The following is a 22,073-nucleotide window of genomic DNA, read 5'->3' as shown; positions in this document are numbered from 1 at the left end:
CCTTAAAAGGTCCATATTTCATGCATGAACAACTTTTAACAACCAAGACTGGATTTTTATCACATAACAACACTAAATGAGCTAGCATGGGACAGATCTTGGCTTCTAAGAGCTCAACCACTTAAAAAGCTATGAACTTGGGGACCAAAAACCCTAAAACTTATCTCTACAAAGCATGAACAGAAAAGATGCAAAGCTTGAAGCTTTTTACCTCAAAAGGGATCTCCAACCGCTGTAGAACTCGGATCTACTCTTGCTCTTCCACTTCTAGCTCCAACAATGGCTTCCTCTTCTCCTTCTTCACCTCAAAAAGGTACCTTCAAGCTCAAGAACACACATACAAGCTTATACACGAATTTATGCACTCTAAGGGGTTACTCAAGGGGCTATGGTGGCTGGGGAAAGGGACTAGACGTTCCTTTTATAGTGCACAAGCCAGAATTTAGGGTTTGCATCTAGACACATCACGCCCAGCATAACCCTGAGTACGCACAGCGTACCCGGGCGAGTCCGCGTGCAAAATAAGCGTGTGATTACGCGCGACATACGCTTCTTTACGCCCAGCGTACTCACAAATCCAACATATAACTTGAAGGGACTCATCTTGCCAACTCTTAAAGTAGAAGGGTCATAAGGCTTACTTGAATTTTGGGTTGTTATAGTCTTTTTAAAATTCGTTAAAAGAAAGAAAATAAGGAGAAAAAAGGGAAATGAAAATTTTAAGGTTTATGTATTTGATTAGTTCGCAAAAGCAAATAGGCAAGTCCTTGAAGAATTCCCTCTACAAATTAGATGATGAGTAAATTGCATGAATGGTCCTTGTGATTTTGTGTAATCTGCATGCTTGGTTCCTAGTTTTTTTCTTAACTCGGACGGTACCTAAAATGTAATTTTGTTGTGCATTTGGTCCCTACCAGACCTAAAACTATTATATTGCTTTTTTATTTCTTTTCAAAAATTTTAATTTTTTTTCTTCTTAATTATTTATTAAAAACAAAATTATAGTCTTTTTCTCTTTACGCTCATATACCATGTATCACTATCATCTCTAGAAACCACCATTAGTCCACTCTTGCCATCACAACATTCCATTTCGACCACTACAATCAACCCATTTTGGTAACTACATCCATTCTGGCAACCAAATAATTTGAAACCAAAACAAAATCAAACCTTGTAAACAAAAACTAAAACCAAAACAAATCCAATCCTACAAATAGAACCAAATCAAAAGCTACAACCAAAATCATACCTTGAAATCTCACTTGAAACCAAAATCAAGCCTAAAACTCTACTAGATATATTAGATGGTGTTCTTTTTGCTTAGTTAAATTCGATTCTAGTGGAGGAGGAGAGAAAAATCAGAATAAGAGAATGTGAATTTCTGTAGACGACAGTTAAAGACGAACACCTGATAACCAAAATTAGCTCCTTTCCCTTTCTAACTGATTGTGTGTATTTCCGGATAACCCAAGGTTAGCACAAATGAGTTGTGGAGACATGGAATTGGAATAGGGGCTGCGAGATTAAGACATCTTTGTCACTACAAACAAAGGCCAGCGAGATCGGGGAAAGGGAAGGTCGCTCCTGCACACCAAACCTTAGCTCTATGCGTTTTTTAGGCGAGTTGACTGCAAATTCGAAAAGACTGGTTGCAACGATGGGTGGAAGAAATCTATGGATGACGAATACCCAATTCACCCCTCTTTTTTCCTTTCAAACCATGACCCTTATACAATTGAATTAGATCGGTGTGTTACGTAAGCTTTAGAGTTTAGATTGTCGTTTGGTGTCAGTCGGAGAAAGTGGCGTGTAAGATTCGTCGATGTCGGTCAATGGAAGACGAAGCAGTGATTGACAGAGGTTCGGTGAGTGTGAGTGGTGAGTGATTGCAGTAGAGTCTTGATTTAGGATTGTGTGTGTGTGTGTGTGAGAGAGAGAGAGAGAGAGATGATGGTAATCGAGCATGAGTAAGGGGTGAGACTTGTTTGTTTTTAATAAATAATCAACAAATGAAAAAGGTACAAAAATCGCAATACAGTCTTTTTGGGTGTCTTTTTAGATATGATAGACGCCAAATGCACAACAAAATTACATTTTAAGGACCGTCTGAGTTAACAAAAAGAATTCAGGTACCAAACGTGCAGATTAACCGAACCATAAGAACAATTCAGTAATTTAGTTTTTTTGAAAATCCGATTATTTTGGGTGTTTTTGAATCTTGAGTTTGGTTTTCATTATTTTTGGAAATTTGTCAAACTAAAGTGGCTCACGATGATAGGAACAATAAGTTTGAACAAAACATTTCATTTTAAGACTTGACATGCCCTCCCATTTACATGCAACTAAATAAGGGCAAATATCAACAACTCGAATACACATTAACACATTAACTAGCACTATTTTGTTTCGATTTTTCGACAAAAATGAGAACTTTAACTATATAAACCATTTTTTAACAATTTTTTAATCTGACAAAACTGAATAATATATTAATAGATTGATGTTTTGTTGATTACTTGTGATCTATCCTTCTATAGATGGAAAGCAGACAATTCACTTGTTTTCAACACACGAAGCCTCTTTGCCGAACATATAAACATGCTGCACAAAAATGTTTATCGATCATATTAGTAAATCATTTCTAGGCCGCAAGTCACATTAAAAGGTTAAATAAAAGCCAAAAAAAAAACAACTATTCTTACTCCCAAGGAACATCGCCAACAAGAATTCTATCTCCTTCATTATCCTCGTAAACTAGGGTGAACTCTCCGTTTCCTTCCAGCAATCCTACTGTTGTTGCGTCTTTTTGCTTATTCGTTATACTGGAAGAAGCATCTCCTCGAGCTACATACAAAATATTCACTCCATTTTCATATATATATATATATATATATATATATATATATATATATATATATATATATATATATATATATATATATATATATATATATATATATATATATATATATATATATATATATATATATATATATATATATATATATATATATAGGGTAAAGTGAATATACCTAACAACCTTATATAAGCTTAGGTACCTAACCTCATCAAACTAGGTCATTTTGCATTAAATTTTCATTGCAATCATGCAAGGTTCTTAAACTTTATCCATATATATATATATATATATATATATATATATATATATATATATATATATATATATATATATATATATATATATATATATATATATATATTCAGGTTCAATTGAGACCATTCTAATTTTGTGAGACTGTGATACCAAATTTAAAAATAATTTTAAAATGCAAAATAAATAGAAAAATCCAAAAATTCTTTTTTTAAATATTATTTTCGGAACTTGAATTAACTAAAAAATAAATAAATAAATAAAATCCCGTTTTTTTTTTCAAAAATACGTGAAATATTCTAAATAGAATATAACACTGATATATTCTAAAAAATAATTTTAAAATGCAAAATAAATAGAAAAATATAAAAATTCTTTTTTTAAATATTATTTTCGGAACTTGAGTTAACTAAAAAAAAATAAAAAAAATCCTATTTTTTTTTTAAAAATACGTGAAATATTCTAAATAGAATATTACACTGTACATATTCTAAAAATAATTTTAAAATGCAAAATAAATGGAAAAATCAAAACATTCTTTTTTTAAATATTATTTTCGGAACTTGAATTAACTAAAAAAAATAAAAATAAAATAAAAAATAATAAAAAAATGCGTTTCACGGTCTCACAAAATTAAACCGTCTCACATTAACCTAACCCTATATATATATATATATATATATATATATATATATATATATATATATATATATAAACTAATGAATACTCTAAAACTGAGAAAACTACGATGACAACCTATTAACGCTAGTTTGAAAAAATTGAAGGTTAAGATATTTTCTGAAAAAATAATCAAGTGATAAGATCTGAATGGGTAATTCTGAAAAATATGTAAAAAATGCAAGTACCATTCATAAAATATGAGGTTTAAATTTGTAACTAAACATTTTTTTCATTCTTAGGCGGTATGGGGGTAATGTCACGCGTCTTGGACTAAGGTGGCATGCCTCTCCACGCGTGACCACCGCCTCCAAGTCCGGTGGATTGCGTGTGGCGTGAGGCGGAAGGCGGGTGAAGACGAGATCTTTGATTGGCCAATTCAATTTCGAACGTTATATATACTTATTTCGGACCGTTTGACTATTAAATAAAAAAAACTTTTTATTACTTTTTCAAATTCTCTCCTATATATACGTTCATTTTTCATATAAATTCCATTAAACCACACTCACATTTTTTCAAAACTAACACACACATTAAACCAAGAAATGGATAATTTTCCACCTCAGCTTGCTTTGTCATCCGATGATAACGATTCTGATGAAGATTTGATTTTGTATACGTTGTTGTCCTCGGCAGAAGATATGATACGTGAGAGGGGCGAAAGTTCAAACGCCGAGAAGAAGTATAGAAAATGGATCAACCGGGATCATGAGGCGGCACATGAACTTTTGGTATGTGATTGTTTTTCCGTTGATAATTTATATGATCTATCGAAATTCGAAAAAAAGTTTTCGTATTAGCAAAAATTTATTTTTATGTATAGCTAGAGATTTGGCACGTAATTATGAATTTTTCCAATTACGGTGGGATGCTAGAGGTAAACGCGATTTTACTACGATACAAAAATGTACGACCACTCTTAGACAATAGGCATACGTCATCGCTGCAGACGCATCAGATGATTCTCTGAAAATGTCTGAAAGGATGGGCCCAAAGTATACATATCTATTTTGTGAGTATGTCATAGAGCTTTATCGTGACATATACGTGCGACATTCGACTAAAAGCGATGTCGAACAATTGTATATCGCACATCAAGCTAAGCATGACTTTCCAGGGATGCTTGATATCATTGATTGTATATATTGGGAGTGGGCAAATTACCCTAACGCGTGGCGTGGCGAGTTCACGCTAAGTGATCATGGGGTGCCGACTGTTATTTTGGAGGCGGTTGTTTCAAATGACCTATGGTTTTGGCATGCATTCTTTGGTATGGTTGGGTCAAACAATGACATGAATGTGCTCCAAGCGTCTCCGATATTTAACGATATGTTACATGGTAAAGCAAAATAAATGCCATATGTTGTCAATGAAAATGAATACAAATATGGGTATTACCTAGGTAATGGGATATATCCAGAATACGCTACATTTTTCAAGTCATACACATTTCCAGTCGACGATAAACGAAAAATGTTCAAGTTGGCACAAGAATCTGCAAGGAAGAATGTAGAACGGACGTTTGGAGTCTTCAAACAAAAGTGACACATAATCAAACATCCAGCACGAAAATGGGATAGAGAAAAATTAAGGACGGTGTTGACTGCTTGTGTTATTTTACATAATATGATAATAGAAGAAGGGGGTAGTGCTATTTGCTTATATACCGCAAATGATCCAAAATGTGATGATACAAGATATTTATGAGTCACAAAACTTTTAATTCAACTTGTTTATAATCTTTAATTTTTTTTTATGATCTAAAAAAACTTAGGATCAAATATTGTATAATCATTAATTATATTTTATATGATTCAAAATTTAAAAAAATCAAAATATATAATGATCCATAATTTTTCTTTGAACAAAAAATTATATTTAATTGAATATATTATTGATTCAAAATCATATGATTCAAAATAGTATTATTCAAAATAATTTAATGTAAAATTTTAGGATCTAAAAATAATATGATTAAGAAAAAATAGAACGAAAATTTTTATGATCTTTAATATTCTTCTTATTTAAAATTTTATAATTGTTAAACATTAAAAACTCAAACCGATATTTAATTTAAAAAATAAAAAATAAATCATAAAATAAAAACAAAAATAAAGAAAAACACTAGTATTTTCACCTATCTTCAACTATGTAGTAAAAGTATTTAAAGACAAAAGAAAAAAAACAAAAAATAATAATAAAAAATTAAAAAAAAAAATAGAAAAGTAATAAAAAAGATAAATTTACAAAAATGGTCCCTATTGTTTGCCAAAAGTCACAAAGTTAGTCTTTATTATTTTTTTTTATATAAATGGTCGTTGTGGTTTGAAAAACTTGCACAGATGCCCTTTTTACTAACGTCGTTAGTATTCATCCGTTAGGAACTGAATTCATAAGGGTATTTTCGTCTGTCGTCTAAAAATAATTTAAATCAACGCTGGATGACTCGAACTTGGGACCTCCTTCCCTAATACCAAATCTACATACGCCTTATACCACTAAGTTGCATCCAAACTTGGATTATATTTCTGAAAAATAAATTATATTACCTAAAATCACAAAAAAATAGATAAATAACAAAATAAATAAAAAAAATTATATATTTTTTTAATAAACAAATTGTACTTTTACGTATTGAAGAAAAAATGAATTTTAAAATGAGTTTATATGTTTTTTTTACGTATTTATTTTAGACAAAACTGCAAAATTGGTCTCCGTGGTATTCAAAAAACTTTGGATAGGGTCCAAAAAGTTTTCAACTTGCATGGATGGTCCAAAATCAGAAATTTCCAGTGAATATGGTCCCAAAATCATGAATTTCCTGTGAATTTGGTCCATGAAGCACTTGAAAGGACCGTTTTGCCCTTCTAATTTTTTTTTTTTTGTATTTTTCCATATTTATTTTCATACTTTAATTGAAAATAAAAAATGCTCTCTCTCTCTCTCTCTCTCTCTCTCTCTCTCTCTCTCTCTCTCTCTCTCTTCCCAATCGAATTTGGTCTCAACCCCATTCCTCAACATCTCCATTCATATACACCTCTATTTTTCCGACAACACCACAACTACCACCGATTATCACCTCATGTCCATTTCATCCCTCTGTAGCTTCTCCCCTGTTCTCCATCTTATCCCCAAATAATTTTTGATATCGATGCCGCCTTCAACCATCACCACACTAAACCTGCCCCTTCTGCCATTTTCTTTTCCCCGTGACAACTAATCAATGAATTATTGTCGAAGAGCATAACCCAACTCCTGAGCATCTGCGTCTTCCTTTGTACACACGTTCCCATCTGATGAAGGTAAGACTAACAATTTGATTTTATATATTCCAATTTTAGGGTTTTCAAGTTCCGATTTTAAGGGTGTAAAGGTCCTATTTCATGGGTTTCAAGGTCCAATTTCAGATGATGAACATGAATATCTTTAAATGTGTATTTTCTGGGTTTTAAAGGTCGAATTTCAGGGTTTTCATGCCCAATTCTATGGAGGAACATTGTGCTTGATGGATGGAGGTTCGTGTTTTCTCATCGAAGCAAATGTAATTCAACCAACAAACCCAGAAACACTTTCGTTTGAGGCAGATTTAACATTCTCTGTATTTTGATTTGGATGAATTTGAGAAGCATCAATTGATTTGAAGGTGTACTTGGCAAAGTACAGAGAGATAGAATGGGAGAAGAAGACGTTAGGCAGACAAAGCGAGAAGGATGGCGGACGTTGATGATAGTCGGTAGTGACAGTGGCGAACGATAGTGGTTAATTTTACCTTCCATGTTGAAAGTGTATTTGAATGTTTGTGTGTTTTGGAGAATAAAATCAGAAAACTGATGTGTGTATTTGTTAATCAAGATGTTTGTTCTTGACTATAAAGATATTCTTGGGTGTTAACAATGACAAACCCAGATGAGAGAGAGAGAGAGAGATGGGTTGGGTGGGGGATAATTTTTTCATTTTTCTTTATTTTTTAATTAACAAAGGTATTAAATAAATATATAAAATACAAAAAAGAAAATAAAAGGGCATAATCGTCTTTTCAGGTTTTTTTGGACTAAAATCGTGGAAATGTTTTGATTTTGGACTTGCCATGCAAGTTAAAAAATTTTTGGATCCTATCCAAAGATTTTTATAAACCATAAGGACTAAATTTTCAGTTTTGTCTTTATTTTACGTAAAATAATTTTTTTTTATGTATTTAAAAAATACGTTTTTGTATAATACGTTATTATGTTGTTATAATCTTATAATATACTTTTACTTTATGATAACGTCTTTAATTGGTTTAAAGCAAAACTACAAATATTTTTTTACATAAAAACATAACTTAAAAAAAATACTTGAATATTCGTTTTAAATCAACTAAAGATGTTAAGATAACATAAAAATATATTTTAGGAAATTTAACAACGTAATAACGTATTATATGAAAACGTATTTTTTAAATACATAAAAAACATACTTCACATAAAATAAATATATACAAAAAAATTACTCATTTTTTAGGATTACATTTTTGTATAATATGTTATTATGTTTTCATGTATTTAAAAATATATTTTGAAATTATAACAATATTATAACCTTTTATACGAAAATGTATTTTTTAAATATATAAAAAAAACATATTTTCCATAAAATAAATACGTAAAAAAATTGTTTTTCTATGTGAAAGAAAAAAACAATATTTTTATATGAAAATGGTAAAAGTATGTTTTAGGATCATAGAAATATAATAGGTATTATGCGAATACGTATTTTTTATATAAATTAAAAAATTTATTTTAAGTAAAACAAATACTTAAAAAAAACTTGGTCTAATATTTTTCTTACAATACAAAATATATATATATATATATATATATATATATATATATATATATATATATATATATATATATTGTAAAAATATGTTTTTAATTATTTATTATTGTTAATGTAATTACGATGGAGGTCTCAAGTTCGAGTCCTCCTCTCGTGGTTTCCTCATTTCCTAGCATTTTCATTATTTTAAGAGGATTTACAAAAATGACCCTTATGATTTAACAAATGGTACGGATTTAGTCTCTTTATACTTGAAAAGACAAAAACGCCCTTAAGAATTCAGTCCGCAAAAGGGCTATCTGTGCAAGTTTTCCAAACCACAAGTACCATTTACATCAAAAAAAAATTAGCAGGGATTGACTATGTGACTTTTGGCAAACCACAGGTACCATTTTTATAATTTTAAGAGGAATTACAAAAATGACCCGTATAATTTACCAAATATTACGAATTCAGTTTCTAACGACTGAATACTAACAGAGTTAGTAAAAAGGGACATCCTTGCAAGTTTAAGAACCATTTATATCAAAAAAAATTAGCAGGAACTGACTTTGTGATTTTTGACAAACCACAAGGACCATTTTTGTAATTTTTGTAATTTATATATATATATATATATATATATATATATATATATATATATATATATATATATATAGAGAGAGAGAGAGAGAGAGAGAGAGAAAGAGGTTTCGGTTCTATAGAAAACAAAAAACCCTAAAAATCATAAAAATACATTAAAAACTACTTTGAGATCACAAAACTTTTTTTTTGAAAAAATCGCACATTTTAACACAAAATCGTTGAAATTTTTTTTGAAATTTTTTTTATTAAAAAATAAATTGATTTTTTTATTTTTTTTTCAACGAAATTTTAAAAAAAGCTGCCATTTTTTCATGTGTAAAGTCAAAAAAAAGGTTTGTGATGTATAGGCATTTGTTTATACATTTTTATGATTTTTAGGGATTTTTTGTTTTTCATATAACCCTTCCATATATATATATATATATATATATATATATATATATATATATATATATATATATATATATATATTGAGAGAGAGAGAGAGAGAGTTAGGTGCATATACGAATGAATATATATTGTGCGGACATATGCGAACAATGCTATTATGTAAGAATGATTAAAAGAATATGTTGTTTGATAATCTTAATAAATTCAGTCTTAGGTAACTATTGTTATTATCATTTATTGTTACTAATTAAATAATCTATACTGATAATATAAACTTCTTTTTTATCATTTTCATTCTGACAGAATATTTTTTTGATAATAGTATTTTGTAAGAAGGATCATGAATAGACAACGATGCGTGAGAACAACAATGGATAGCAATTAGTTAGAATATATGATAACAAAAATATTTATGTGAGGTTGAAAATATTCAAATTACCGAACAATATATCTCTTATTGATTCTCAAAAAATAGCAGTGTACAATATATATATATATATATATATATATATATATATATATATATATATATATATATATATATATATATATATATATATATCTTCCTATTCTAATAAAAGAATAACTTTAATCTCTTTTTGACATGTATCATCTTATTAGGCCTTTTAATAAATAATATTTTATTCTACTTTTGATATGTATCATCCTATTAGTTTTCCTAATTAATGCATGTCATTTATTAACATATTAATTCTTAATTTTAAATTTCTCACTCTAATTATATTAAATTAATAACATTACAATAAAATTAATACAAATTATAAGATGATAAAATTTATATATTTATTTAAATTAAAATTATAATTTTATATAACTAAAAAAAATATCTTTTAATTAATAATTTATTTAAAATATTTGGTTAATAATTTTGAGTTTTCACTATAAAAGTTTAATTAATTTTGTAACCGTCGTTTCGGTAATAAACTAGTAGTTGTACTACCTGTCAAGTGTCCTCTGAAGAGTTCATCAACAGCTGAGGAGAGACTTTGATAATTATCGTACGCTTTGAGGTCAACCTTTCTTCCGATCACAACTCCATCCATATTAATCTTCACATATAAACTAGTTTCATGATCTGAACTAAGTTTCTTGCCACCACTTCTATCTATAGGAGCTTTTTCATTCACAGATGATACCTTGATGGAGTAGCTAGATGTCATAATGTTCTTTCTTGATGATCTCACCGGCGGCCATCCTACAACTGTCGGCAGCTGTGCAACCCTACAAAATTTAATCTTAATAGATAACACACAAAGTTTCTTTACGTTTGAAACATAAAACTTTTAATAAGACCCACATGAATCATTCACTATGAGATATATAGTTTTGCATATATACACACACAATTATTATATTGAGAGCATTTGAGAAAAATTTAGCAACTCAGTTTGAATGAGAATAATATCTGATTTACTTTTATAAAAAATAAATTTATCCCTATTTTACACACATTCTCTCTCTCTCTCTCTCTCTCTCTCACATCTGGAAGATAAAATACCATTGTTTTTCCTTTACTACAACTAGAACCACTTAACGCCGCTAGAACCAACATCGTTGAAACAACCATAATTCCCTCAGAACTACTGGACGGTCTCCTCCTAGCATTCTCTGGATCTTCTTATTCGCCTCCTCCTTCCGCTTGCCGTCATTAGATACCATATCCTCACCTCTCCTCTTCCTTAGCCATTACCAATTCTGGTGACAATGTTGTGGTCTACCACCACCAGTATCAACAAGTACAGATGCTACTGCTTCTTGTTTTTCCAACTTCTCCTCTCTATTGAAAGGCATTCCCGATCTGGTCTAATTTCCCGATATCGATTCCTTGCATGTGAAGTTTGTTCCTTCTGGTTCGAATAATGTATAACAACCTTGAATTAAGTTGCACATATACCGAACCAACGATTTACTTCTATAACCTCGATTCTTAATGGTTTGGCTATAAAATCGATGGTTTTGCTCCTCCACCTAAAGATCCAGATGTGTTTGATGGTGTAAATGTAGATACAAGTACCAGTGAGACCTTCTACACTCGAATTCAATTGTCACCACCGCCAACTCCAAATAGTCAATCAATGGTATTTTCTCTTATCTGATTTCTTCTATGGAGGAACAAATCATTCATCAATGCTTGGCTGAATGAATTTCTTAAGCAAGTGATCGATCCTTGGGCCATCTGACTTTTTTAAAATTGTTTTCAAGATGGCTAAATTTGATACTTGTTTAACGCATAATTATAGGAGTTTGTATTCATTTCCATATCCTTAATCATATATATATATATATATATATATATATATATATATATATATATATATATATATATGGGTAAAGTGAATATACCTAACAACCTTATATAAGCTTAGGTACCTAACTCCATAATATTACATCGGTTTGTATCATATTTACATTGTAATTGCCTAAGGTTCTTAAACTTCAACCACATAACTTGATTACTCCAGAATCATTGGACTTTCAACAATATCTTTCTTTTACATCACGTCTTTCTATCGTATACCACCTGATGGGCTTCATATCCTACCACTACAAATGAAAGGATGTAGGAGAAATATAATGATGAATTTCCAAATTTTTTTATGTAAATCAAGTTTAGGGATGAAGTTTAAGAATCTTGGATGATTGCAATTAAATTTAATGCAAAATGACGTAGTTTGATGAGGTTAGGTACCTAAGCTTATATAAGGTTTTTAGGTATATTCACTTTACTCTCTCTCTCTCTCTCTCTCTCTATATATATATATATATATATATATATATATATATATATATATATATATATATATATATCACACACACACACACACACACAAGGTTATAACCCATGAGAACCACGGTTATAAAATTAATTAAACTGTTATAGTAAAAACTTAAAATTATTAATTAATTATTTTAAATAAATTATTAACTAAAAGATGTTTTATTAGTTATATGAAATTATAATCGTTGATTCAAATAAATATGTAAAATTAATTTTTAATATATATTAAATATTTTTTATTTGTAAATTAATGAAAACAGTAATATAAATTTAAAATTTAAAATAGAGAATAAATACATTGACAAATAGCATCACATTAATGATGATGTCTAATAAATTTAAAATAGAGAACTAATAGATTGACATGTGACAACATATTAATTAAGAGGTCTAATATGAAAACACATGGTAAAAAAAACTAATCTTATATATATATATATATATATATATATATATATATATATATATATATATATATATATATATATATATATATAATCTTATTTGCTGAATTGAACTTGTAAAAAGAAAGAAATATCTAACGTTATACTAAATGGGAAAAAGGAAGGGGGGTGGGGATAAGCACAATGTATTATAGGTGCTCGAGAAAATGCCTATGTGAAAACACCCCCAAGATTTCAACCAGTATTTATAATGAGTTGTGCTTTGAACTTTCTTTAGATATTTGTTCCTTCTGTCTTGAGGTAGCCTCCATTCTAAATACTAGATATATATTCTTTAAAAAGAATTATTAATAACACATTTAGAAATGTGTTTAATAAGAAAGATGATAAAGGAAAAACAAGACATTTTTAATATAAAGTTGGGATTAGTATTCATTATCTTTGGTTCTTGTTCCTTTTTGGATTTCTAGTTTTCTACAAGTGCAATATTCATTCTGAAATCAAGTGCCAAGTATGATCTTTTTAAAATTTTGGACGATTTCAAATATATAAATAAACAAAAACTATTAGTCGATAGCAATTTTTAATGGTCAAAAAATTTCGTCCACATAAATAAAAATGTGATTAAATACATATAATCACATTTAATTAATTATATGAAACAACTACTGAATTGAGAACACGAAAATGCATCTTGTCCATATAAATCATATGTGAGTAACCACATATAACCACATATGACTAACTAACGAGATAACCTATTGAATCGAAAAAATGAAAATGAATATTGTCAATATAAATCATATATGATTAAATACATATAATAACATGTGATTATATAACATGTGATTATATGTATCTAATCAGATGTGATTATATATATCCAAAAAACATGAAACTAAATCATGTCCATATAAATCATATGTGATTAAATACATATAATCACATGTGATTAAATACATGAGATCATCTATTAAGCCGAAAAAGTGAAAATAAATATTTTCCTTATAAATTATATTTGATTAAGTATATATAATCACATGTGATTATATGTATCTAATCACATATTATTTATGAGGACAATATTCATGTTCACTTTCTCGATTCAATATTTGATCTCATTATATAATCATATGTGATTAGATTATATGTATCTAATCATATATGATTTATATAGACAATATTCGTTTTGCGTTTTCGATTCAATATTTTTTCTCGTGTATTTTATCATATTGTGATTATATATAAAATCACATATGATATATGTGAGCAAAATTTGTTTTTGCGTTCTTGACTCAAAAGTTGTTCTTTGTCCTTATTAGTCGTATGTGATTAAATACATGTGAAAATTATTCAATTAAAAAAATTCAAAAACGAATATATATCATTAATATTTGATTACATACATATAATCACATGTGAATATATGTATTTAATCACATATAATTTATGTGATTATATATATTTAAATGCAGGAGAACAACCATTGAATCATATATGGTTCATGTGGACAAGATTCATTATCGTGTTCTCTATTCCATAATTGTTCTGTGTATACTTTAATCATATGTGATTAAATACATCTAATCACATATGATTATATGTATCTAATCACATATGATTTTATGGACAGAGAAGATTCTTGTTTATATAGATCATATGTGATTAGATACATATAATCGTATGTGATTATATACAAGACAACAACCATTGAATAAAAAACACAAAAACAAATCTTTGTTCACATTAATCATAAGTTATTAAATACATATAATCATATTTGATTAAATACATGAGAAAAATTATTGAATGGAAAAGATGAAAACAAATATTGCTTATATAAATAATATGTGATTAGATACATATAATCATAAGTAATTATACGTATTTAATTACATTTGATTAAATACATATAATCATACATGCAATTATATGAATTTAATCACATATGGTGTTGGTGGTTGTAGGTAGATGTTGGCCGTCGTATGGTAAAGATGGGTGGTTGTGTGTGGTGAATGGTAGATATGGTAGAGGTAGGGGTGGTGGATTGTGGCTATGGGTGGTGGTGGGTTATGGATAATGGGGGTCATAGGTGATAGTTAGTTCTTGGTGGTTATGGGTGGTGATAGGTGGTGGGTGGTGGTGGTGGTGGTGTGTGGTGATGTTTGGTGGTTATGGTGGTGAATGGTGGCGGGTGATGGATGGTTGTAGGTGGTGGTGATCTTGGTCGTGGTGAGTGGTGGGGATGGTAGTGGCGAGTGATGGTAATGGTGGTGGTGGTGTGTAGGTTGATGATGGCAGATGGTAGTGATGGGTTGTGGAGGCGGGTAGTTGTGATAAATGGTGGTGGTGGTGGTTGGCGGCAGTGGTGGTGGTGGGTGTTGGTAATGATGGTGGGTGATGGTGGCAAGTAGATATTGGTGATAGGTGGTGGTCGCGGGTGGCCATGATGGGTGGTCGAGGCGCGTGATATTGATGGGTTGTGGTGGCTAGGTTGCGGTGGCGACGGTGGTGGTTTTGGTGGGTAATAGATGGGTTAGTGGTGATAGGTGGTGGTGGCGGGTGGCAAGTGGTGGGTGGTGGTGGTGGCAGATTGTGGTCATGGTGATGGGTAGTGGTCATGGGTTGTATGTTGGGGTGATGGGTGATAGGTAGTCGTGGTGGGCGGATGGTGATGGGTGGATGGTAGTGGTGGCTGGTGATTTGTCGGTGGTGATGGGTTGATGGTGGTGGTGGGTGGTAGTGAGTAGTAGGTGGTGGTAGGTTGTAGAATGTAGCCGTTGATGGTGATTGGTGTTGGTTAGTGAGTATTTTAATTGTTTTTAACTATTTTGTGATTTACGTGAATATTATTTTATAATTTTAACAAAAAAAATTATATGGTCCAAACTTGTTCTCAAATGTTCTCATAATAAGAAATGTATTCGATTGAACACCCTGTGTTTGTGTGTGTCTCTGTGTGTGTGTGTGTATATATATATATATATATATATATATATATATATATATATATATATATATATATATATATATATATATATATATATAAACTTTGAAAACCTAAATAACTATAAAATCAATAGGAATACATAGAAAAAAAAATACTTTAAAATATATAATCTTTATTTTTTGAATTTACAAACCTAAAAATTACAACATTTTATACAAATTCGTTAAAAATAATTTGAATTTTTTTTTATAAAAAAATTGTTAATGTTTTTTCTTAGTTTTATTCTCCGCTTCTGAATAAAAAGTTGCGATTTTTAGGTCTGTAAGGTCAAAAAAATTGATATCTCAAATTATTTGTTTTATGCATTTTATAGGGTTTCTAGGGGTTTTTTTTTTTTTTTTTTCTGTATTTTCTTTTGATTTTCATATATATATATATATATATATATATATATATATATATATATATATATATATATATATATATATATATTCATATTTTAATAAAAAAATAGTTTTATTATATTTTTGTTATGGGTCATCCTATTAGGCCTCCTAATTAATATCGTATGAATTATTAATGTCTCCATTTCAAATTTCAAAATTTAAATTTCTCACTTTAATTACATTAAATTACTAACATTAGAATAAAAAATAAAATAAAATAAATAAAAAATTATAAGATGATATAATTTCACATATTTATTTAAACCAACAATTATAATTTTATATAACTAAAAAAAGATATTTTAATTAATAATTTATTTAAAATATTTGATTAATAATTTTGAGTTTTAATATGAAAGTTTTTTTAATTTTATACCTATGGTTCCCACAGGTTATAAGCTTATGTGTGTGTGTATATATATATATATATATATATATATATATATATATATATATATATAGAGAGAGAGAGAGAGAGAGAGAGAGATAGAAAGAGAGAGAAAAGTTCAAATAAGAACCCTAAAATAATAAAAACCCTAAGTACCATTAATTTTATTATTTGATTTTTTTAAATGTTGATAAATAGCTAAAAAATTAATAACATTTCAAACACCTTCCAAACTTTTTTTGCAAGAAAAATTTCTCAAACTCTCCCAAGAAGATAAACCCTAACACTAATTCAGCTACCTGTCGCCGCCACCTTCCGCCTACAGCCGCCGTTACCTACCACCTACACTCGTCGAAATGTCAAGTCGTCAATGTATTTCACTTCAAATACTCCGTTGACCCGTACTGATATCAGATCTGGAGTAAAAACTCCATTGTCGAACATCAACATCGACAACCGTCGCCGCTACCTCTTTGCTCCGGTGAAACACAATGAGTTGTTCTCCATCTCTTTCTTCATGATATTCGGCCACAAACGACTAGATCTGCATTAGATGTGACATATTTGAGATCTAAAACAATCAAATACCATTATCGTCGTCAACGGTCACCATAGTTGCTTCCTTTTCACTTTAGGGAATCAAGATGAGCTTGACTACATCTCTTTCTATGTGATCTCTAGTGAAAAAAAGTAAACTACAATAGATTTGAAGATTTGAAGTATCTGAGAAGCTCTAACAATGACAACGTTAATCGTCGCCGTTTCTGCCGCCCGTTGCTCTGTTGACACCCTGTCACCTAGCCTTCATCTCTTCTATTTGATATTTGGTGATACACCATCATATCTACATCAAATCTGATGTGTTTGATATATTTCAGTTGTACATCTTGTGGTTACTATACACTTCAAGTTGGCCAACAATGGTACCACCACCATCTTTGTGTATTTTTTCTTTGGTTGGATCTCATATGATAATGATAAGATAGAATTATTATTAAATCAGATGTACAAATGTGTTTAATGAAATGCCTCAATGAATTAAATATGTTAATTTGTGAATATGTATTTGAACTAATATATTAAGTATATTAAAATGTGAATATATTTATAAACTAATCTTTTATGTCTTTTAAGTTGTGAATGAGCATCTAAACTATTATTTTAAACTGTAAATTATAGACGAATTAATTAGTATATTAAACTGTGAATAGATTTATAAACTAGTATTTTACTATGAATTATAAACGAAATAGTATATTAAGTTGTAAATTCGGATTTTTTTTTATCCATATATGATTTATATATGATTTTTAGAGCATGCAAAAATGTAAATGGTCTACATTTGATGGTTTCCAATCTTGAGCTATCTTCTCTTGACTATTTTTTTCTCTCAAAAGCTTAGTGCTCGCTCTATATCTATCTCCATGCTCTATACTTTTTTATTCAACCACTTAGTTGAATAAATTTTTATATTAAATTGTGAACGAATGAATTAATTGTTTAAATAATATTCTAAATTCTTATTTCTATTTTCTAATATGGTTTTTGTTGTAAAAGAAGTTAATTTTAATAGTAAACCAGAGTTTTAAGTATCAAATTAGTAAAACCATGAATTACCAATTGTTTCTAAATTTGCTTTTAAGAAATAAACATAAGCAACTTTTTTTTTTCCTCACGTAAAGGGAAAGTACAAAATAAAAAGAAAAAAAATTTGTTTGAAAACTGCTTCTTTGATTACATCTTAAAAATAAATAATTAAAAATTTATGATGTGATATGTCTATTGATATGAGGTTTCAAGAAAGCTGATATTTACAGAAGGCTACAACTATTTTTCTTTTTTGAGAATTTTTAAAAGCTACTTAATTCAAGCTTTTATCCGGCAGTAAAGATGTTACTTGATGATTTTAAATTATAAATATTTTATTTTTATATTTTTTGTATAATCATAAAACAATTAAGTCAAAACATTAATCTTCTTTTGATTTATTGCAGCACCCGATTGTAAAGAAAAAAAAGTGGAGAACATATGTTACATTTAAAATTAATTAATGTTTTGAATTGTCTAAAATGTCTTTAATAAAAACATTTAAAATGATTTTTAACCTTTTATTTGAAAACCAATATATATATATATATATATATATATATATATATATATATATATATATATATATATATATATATATATATATATATATATATATATAATTGCAAAAATAGTTCCTATGGTATGTATTTTTTTTAGGTTTTGGTTCAAACCACAAACTTTTTGGATTTGTGGTCATTTTGAGTTAGATTTATTGTAAAACTGGTCCCCAATAAACTTGAAAAGACGACTTTGCCCTTTTGATTTGTTTTTTCTATTTACTTAATTATTTTTTTCTTTTATTTAAATATAAATGTTAAATCAAATCAAATGGGACCCACCTGTCTTCTCTCTCGCTCTCTCTCTCTCTCCCTCTCTCTCTCTCTCTCTCTCACACACACACACACACTCACTTCCTTCCTTTAGTCATGCCTTCTCGTTTTTCTTCACCATCGAGGAAGAGGTTGTCGACCACGGAAGCTTCCTTCTCCTTCATCCTCCGGTCGAGCAACACCACCCAAACACCCCTAAAGATCGTCTCCTCCCCCTTCGTGTGTTGCTACTAGCGCCAAAGCAAAAGAACCAAGGAGGGCTCGCCAGAGATCGGTTGCCCCTCTCTTCCTCGAGATTTCTCAGCCACCACTGGAGCAAGCTTTGTTCCTTTATTTCTCTAGTGTTTGCTTCTTATTTTTCGAAATCGAATACGCACATAATTTATTTGTATTTGGTTAACAGAATTTCAAGGTTTTTGAAAGGATTTCTAGGTTTCTGATCCTTGTTCAAGAAACAAGATGGACTTGGCTATAGATTCAAACTTATCCTTGACTTCTCCTCCGTTGGTATTGTATTGGCTGAATCGACATTGAGGTTGAACAAAGATGAAAGTTTAGGATCGATTTATGGTCAATTAATTGTGGTAGTGGTAAGAAATCAAATACATCGTCTCCGATTCAGGGGCCTTTAATTTTTTTCGAGAGCCCTACACCACCTCCTTGTCATTGAAATCAAAATTAAAATTAGATTGGCTCTCATATGGGATGTTGAAATAGGAACTGAAATCTAGAGATGGGGAAGATGAAAAACTGAAACATCGCAAGTCACCACCATCACCATCGATATGGGTTCCATTTTTACAGGTGTAAGCATGTGTGTGTTGAATTTGAACATGAAGTTAGTGTCTAGGTTTTGTTAGAGGTGGAAAATCTTTTTATAGGTTATGATAAGGAAGTAATTAGGTATTATTCATAACTCAAATCTTATTCAAGTAGAAGAACTTGGAGCTTGGGAGTAGTCTCGGTGGAGAGAGAGAGAGAGAGAGAGAGAGAGAGAGAGAGAGAGAGAGAGGTGGGTCCCATTCTTATTTGTTTAATTATTAAAATAAATAAAATAGTATTATATATTAAAAAGAAATGAAATAAAAATGGAAAATAAATACCCCAAGAGTATTACAGTCATTTCACAATTCGGAGGGACAAAAAACACAATGAAACTATGTCAAAAGGACCACGAAACCAAAAAAGTTATGCTTTTTGACTAAAACCTCAAAAAAATGCATATCACAGGGACCATTTTTGCAGTTTTGTCTATATATATATATATATATATATATATATATATATATATATATATATATATATATATATATATATATATATATATATGTTCATTTGAAACCATTCTAATTTTGTGAGACCGTGAGACCAAATCTAAAAATAATTTTAAAATGCAAAATAAATGGAAAAATCCAAAAATTCTTTTTTTAAATATTATTTTCGGAACTTGAATTAACTAAAAAAATATAAAAAAATAAAAAAAAAATAAAAAAAAAAATAAAAAAAATTCCGTTTTTTTTTTTGAAAAAATACGTGAAATATTCTAAATAGAATATTACACTGACATATTCTAAAAAATAATTTTAAAATACAAAATAAATGGAAAAATCTAAAAAAAAAATTTTAAATATTATTTTCGGAACTTGAATTAACTAAAAAAAATAAAAAAAAAATAAAATAAATTCTATTTTTTTTGAAAAATACGTGAAATATTCTAAATAGAATATTACACTGTACATATTCTAAAAATAATTTTAAAATGCAAAATAAATGGAAAAATCAAAAAATTCTTTTTTTAAATATTATTTTCGGAACATGAATTAACTAAAAAAAAATAGGAAAAAAAAAAATCAAAAAATGCATTTCACGGTCTCACAAAATATAGGTGGTCTCAAATGAACCTAACCCTATATATATATATATATATATATATATATATATATATATATATATATATATATATATATATATATATATATATCTTTTGACGGTATCTATCTTTTTTGACACTTAAACTTTTCGGTTTTTCTAGAATTTATTTATATGCTATGAGAGAAATGCTTATGAATTATATTTAGAAATGAAACAACTACCCACAAAATGAAAAAGGAGATATTTAGGCAATTTAAACTTTTCGAATACAACTTAAATATATTGAATCCAAACTAATACTTGGGTGCCGGTGTGCCACCCCTATCACTAAGGGGATGGATAATAAAACTTCATTCCTCAATACCGGGTTTCAAGAATTTAGAAAAGAAAGAAAGTAAGAAACTACGAACAATCGATATACAAAATTTCATATAAACTAATGTAAATTGTGCATGATATAATTATATGATCATGTGAAAGTACGTGAATGATATGAAATAAAGATCCCCAAAAAAGTTTTCTGAATAGATTAGGGGATACCTTTTACTCGAGCTTTTAAACATGAGTGTGTTTGATGAACTATTAGTGGGATGAGTTGTACCAATGGAGTAACGGCCATCTCCTGGAGGAGATAGCCTTAGTTCAAGCCTTGTCTTCTCACAAGCTTCTTTGATCATCACCTTATTCAGTTTAGGGTATCCTTCCATTTGTATTTTCAAGGAAATATACCTAGAAGGCTTGATATTGTCGGAAATTTTGAAACAAAAGGAACTTAAAAGAAAACGAAATATTGTTACCAGACGATAACTAACACTAACCAAAGAGGGATGAGCATAGAAAGAACTCTATACCCACAAAAGCAACTAACGATAATTTAATGGTAATGAATGACAAGAAAGAAGAATGCCGTCACATGAGATATTTATTCGCTTTTGTGGAAAAGCAAGAAGGTGCTCATGCTTTAAAAGGAGCATAAAAGAGACTTCCGCATGTTTATGGTTGGTGCAAAAAAAAAAAAAAAAAACTCTCAATCACACATATATATATATATATATATATATATATATATATATATATATATATATATATATATATATATATATATATATATATATATATATATATATATATATATATATATATATATATAGGAGGGTTCATGCGAAAATGCAAATAATTTGCGAAAACGTGAAAACAAGAA

At 29.0% G+C, this 22,073-nt stretch overlaps 1 protein-coding gene across 2 annotated transcripts; it reads right to left on the bottom strand.

Moving 5' to 3' along the window:
* Nucleotides 1–2,318: 2,318 nt before the first annotated feature.
* LOC145001654 (auxin-responsive protein IAA28-like) lies at nt 2,319–21,799 on the bottom strand. 2 transcript variants are annotated; one of them, XM_078961008.1, is made up of 5 exons: nt 21,691–21,799; nt 21,413–21,601; nt 10,554–10,834; nt 2,706–2,847; nt 2,319–2,604 (listed from the first exon to the last, which is right to left on the bottom strand). In XM_078961008.1, the coding sequence occupies exons 1-5, from the start codon at nt 21,705–21,707 to the stop codon at nt 2,535–2,537; spliced, it is 699 nt and encodes a 232-aa protein (XP_078817134.1). In that variant the 5' UTR covers nt 21,708–21,799; the 3' UTR covers nt 2,319–2,534. The 2 variants fall into 2 exon arrangements, with proteins under 2 accessions (XP_078817134.1, XP_078817135.1); XM_078961009.1 differs by having other exon boundaries at nt 2,320–2,604; nt 21,413–21,791.
* Between the last annotated feature and the right edge of the window lie 274 nt (nt 21,800–22,073).

This window comes from Lactuca saligna, chromosome 6 (genome assembly GCF_052625555.1).
Source record: "Lactuca saligna cultivar CGN05327 chromosome 6, ASM5262555v1, whole genome shotgun sequence".
Classification (NCBI taxonomy): domain Eukaryota; kingdom Viridiplantae; phylum Streptophyta; class Magnoliopsida; order Asterales; family Asteraceae; genus Lactuca; species Lactuca saligna.
The sequence above is the reverse complement of the archived record's forward strand: the minus strand, read 5'-3'. Positions and strand labels throughout refer to the sequence as shown.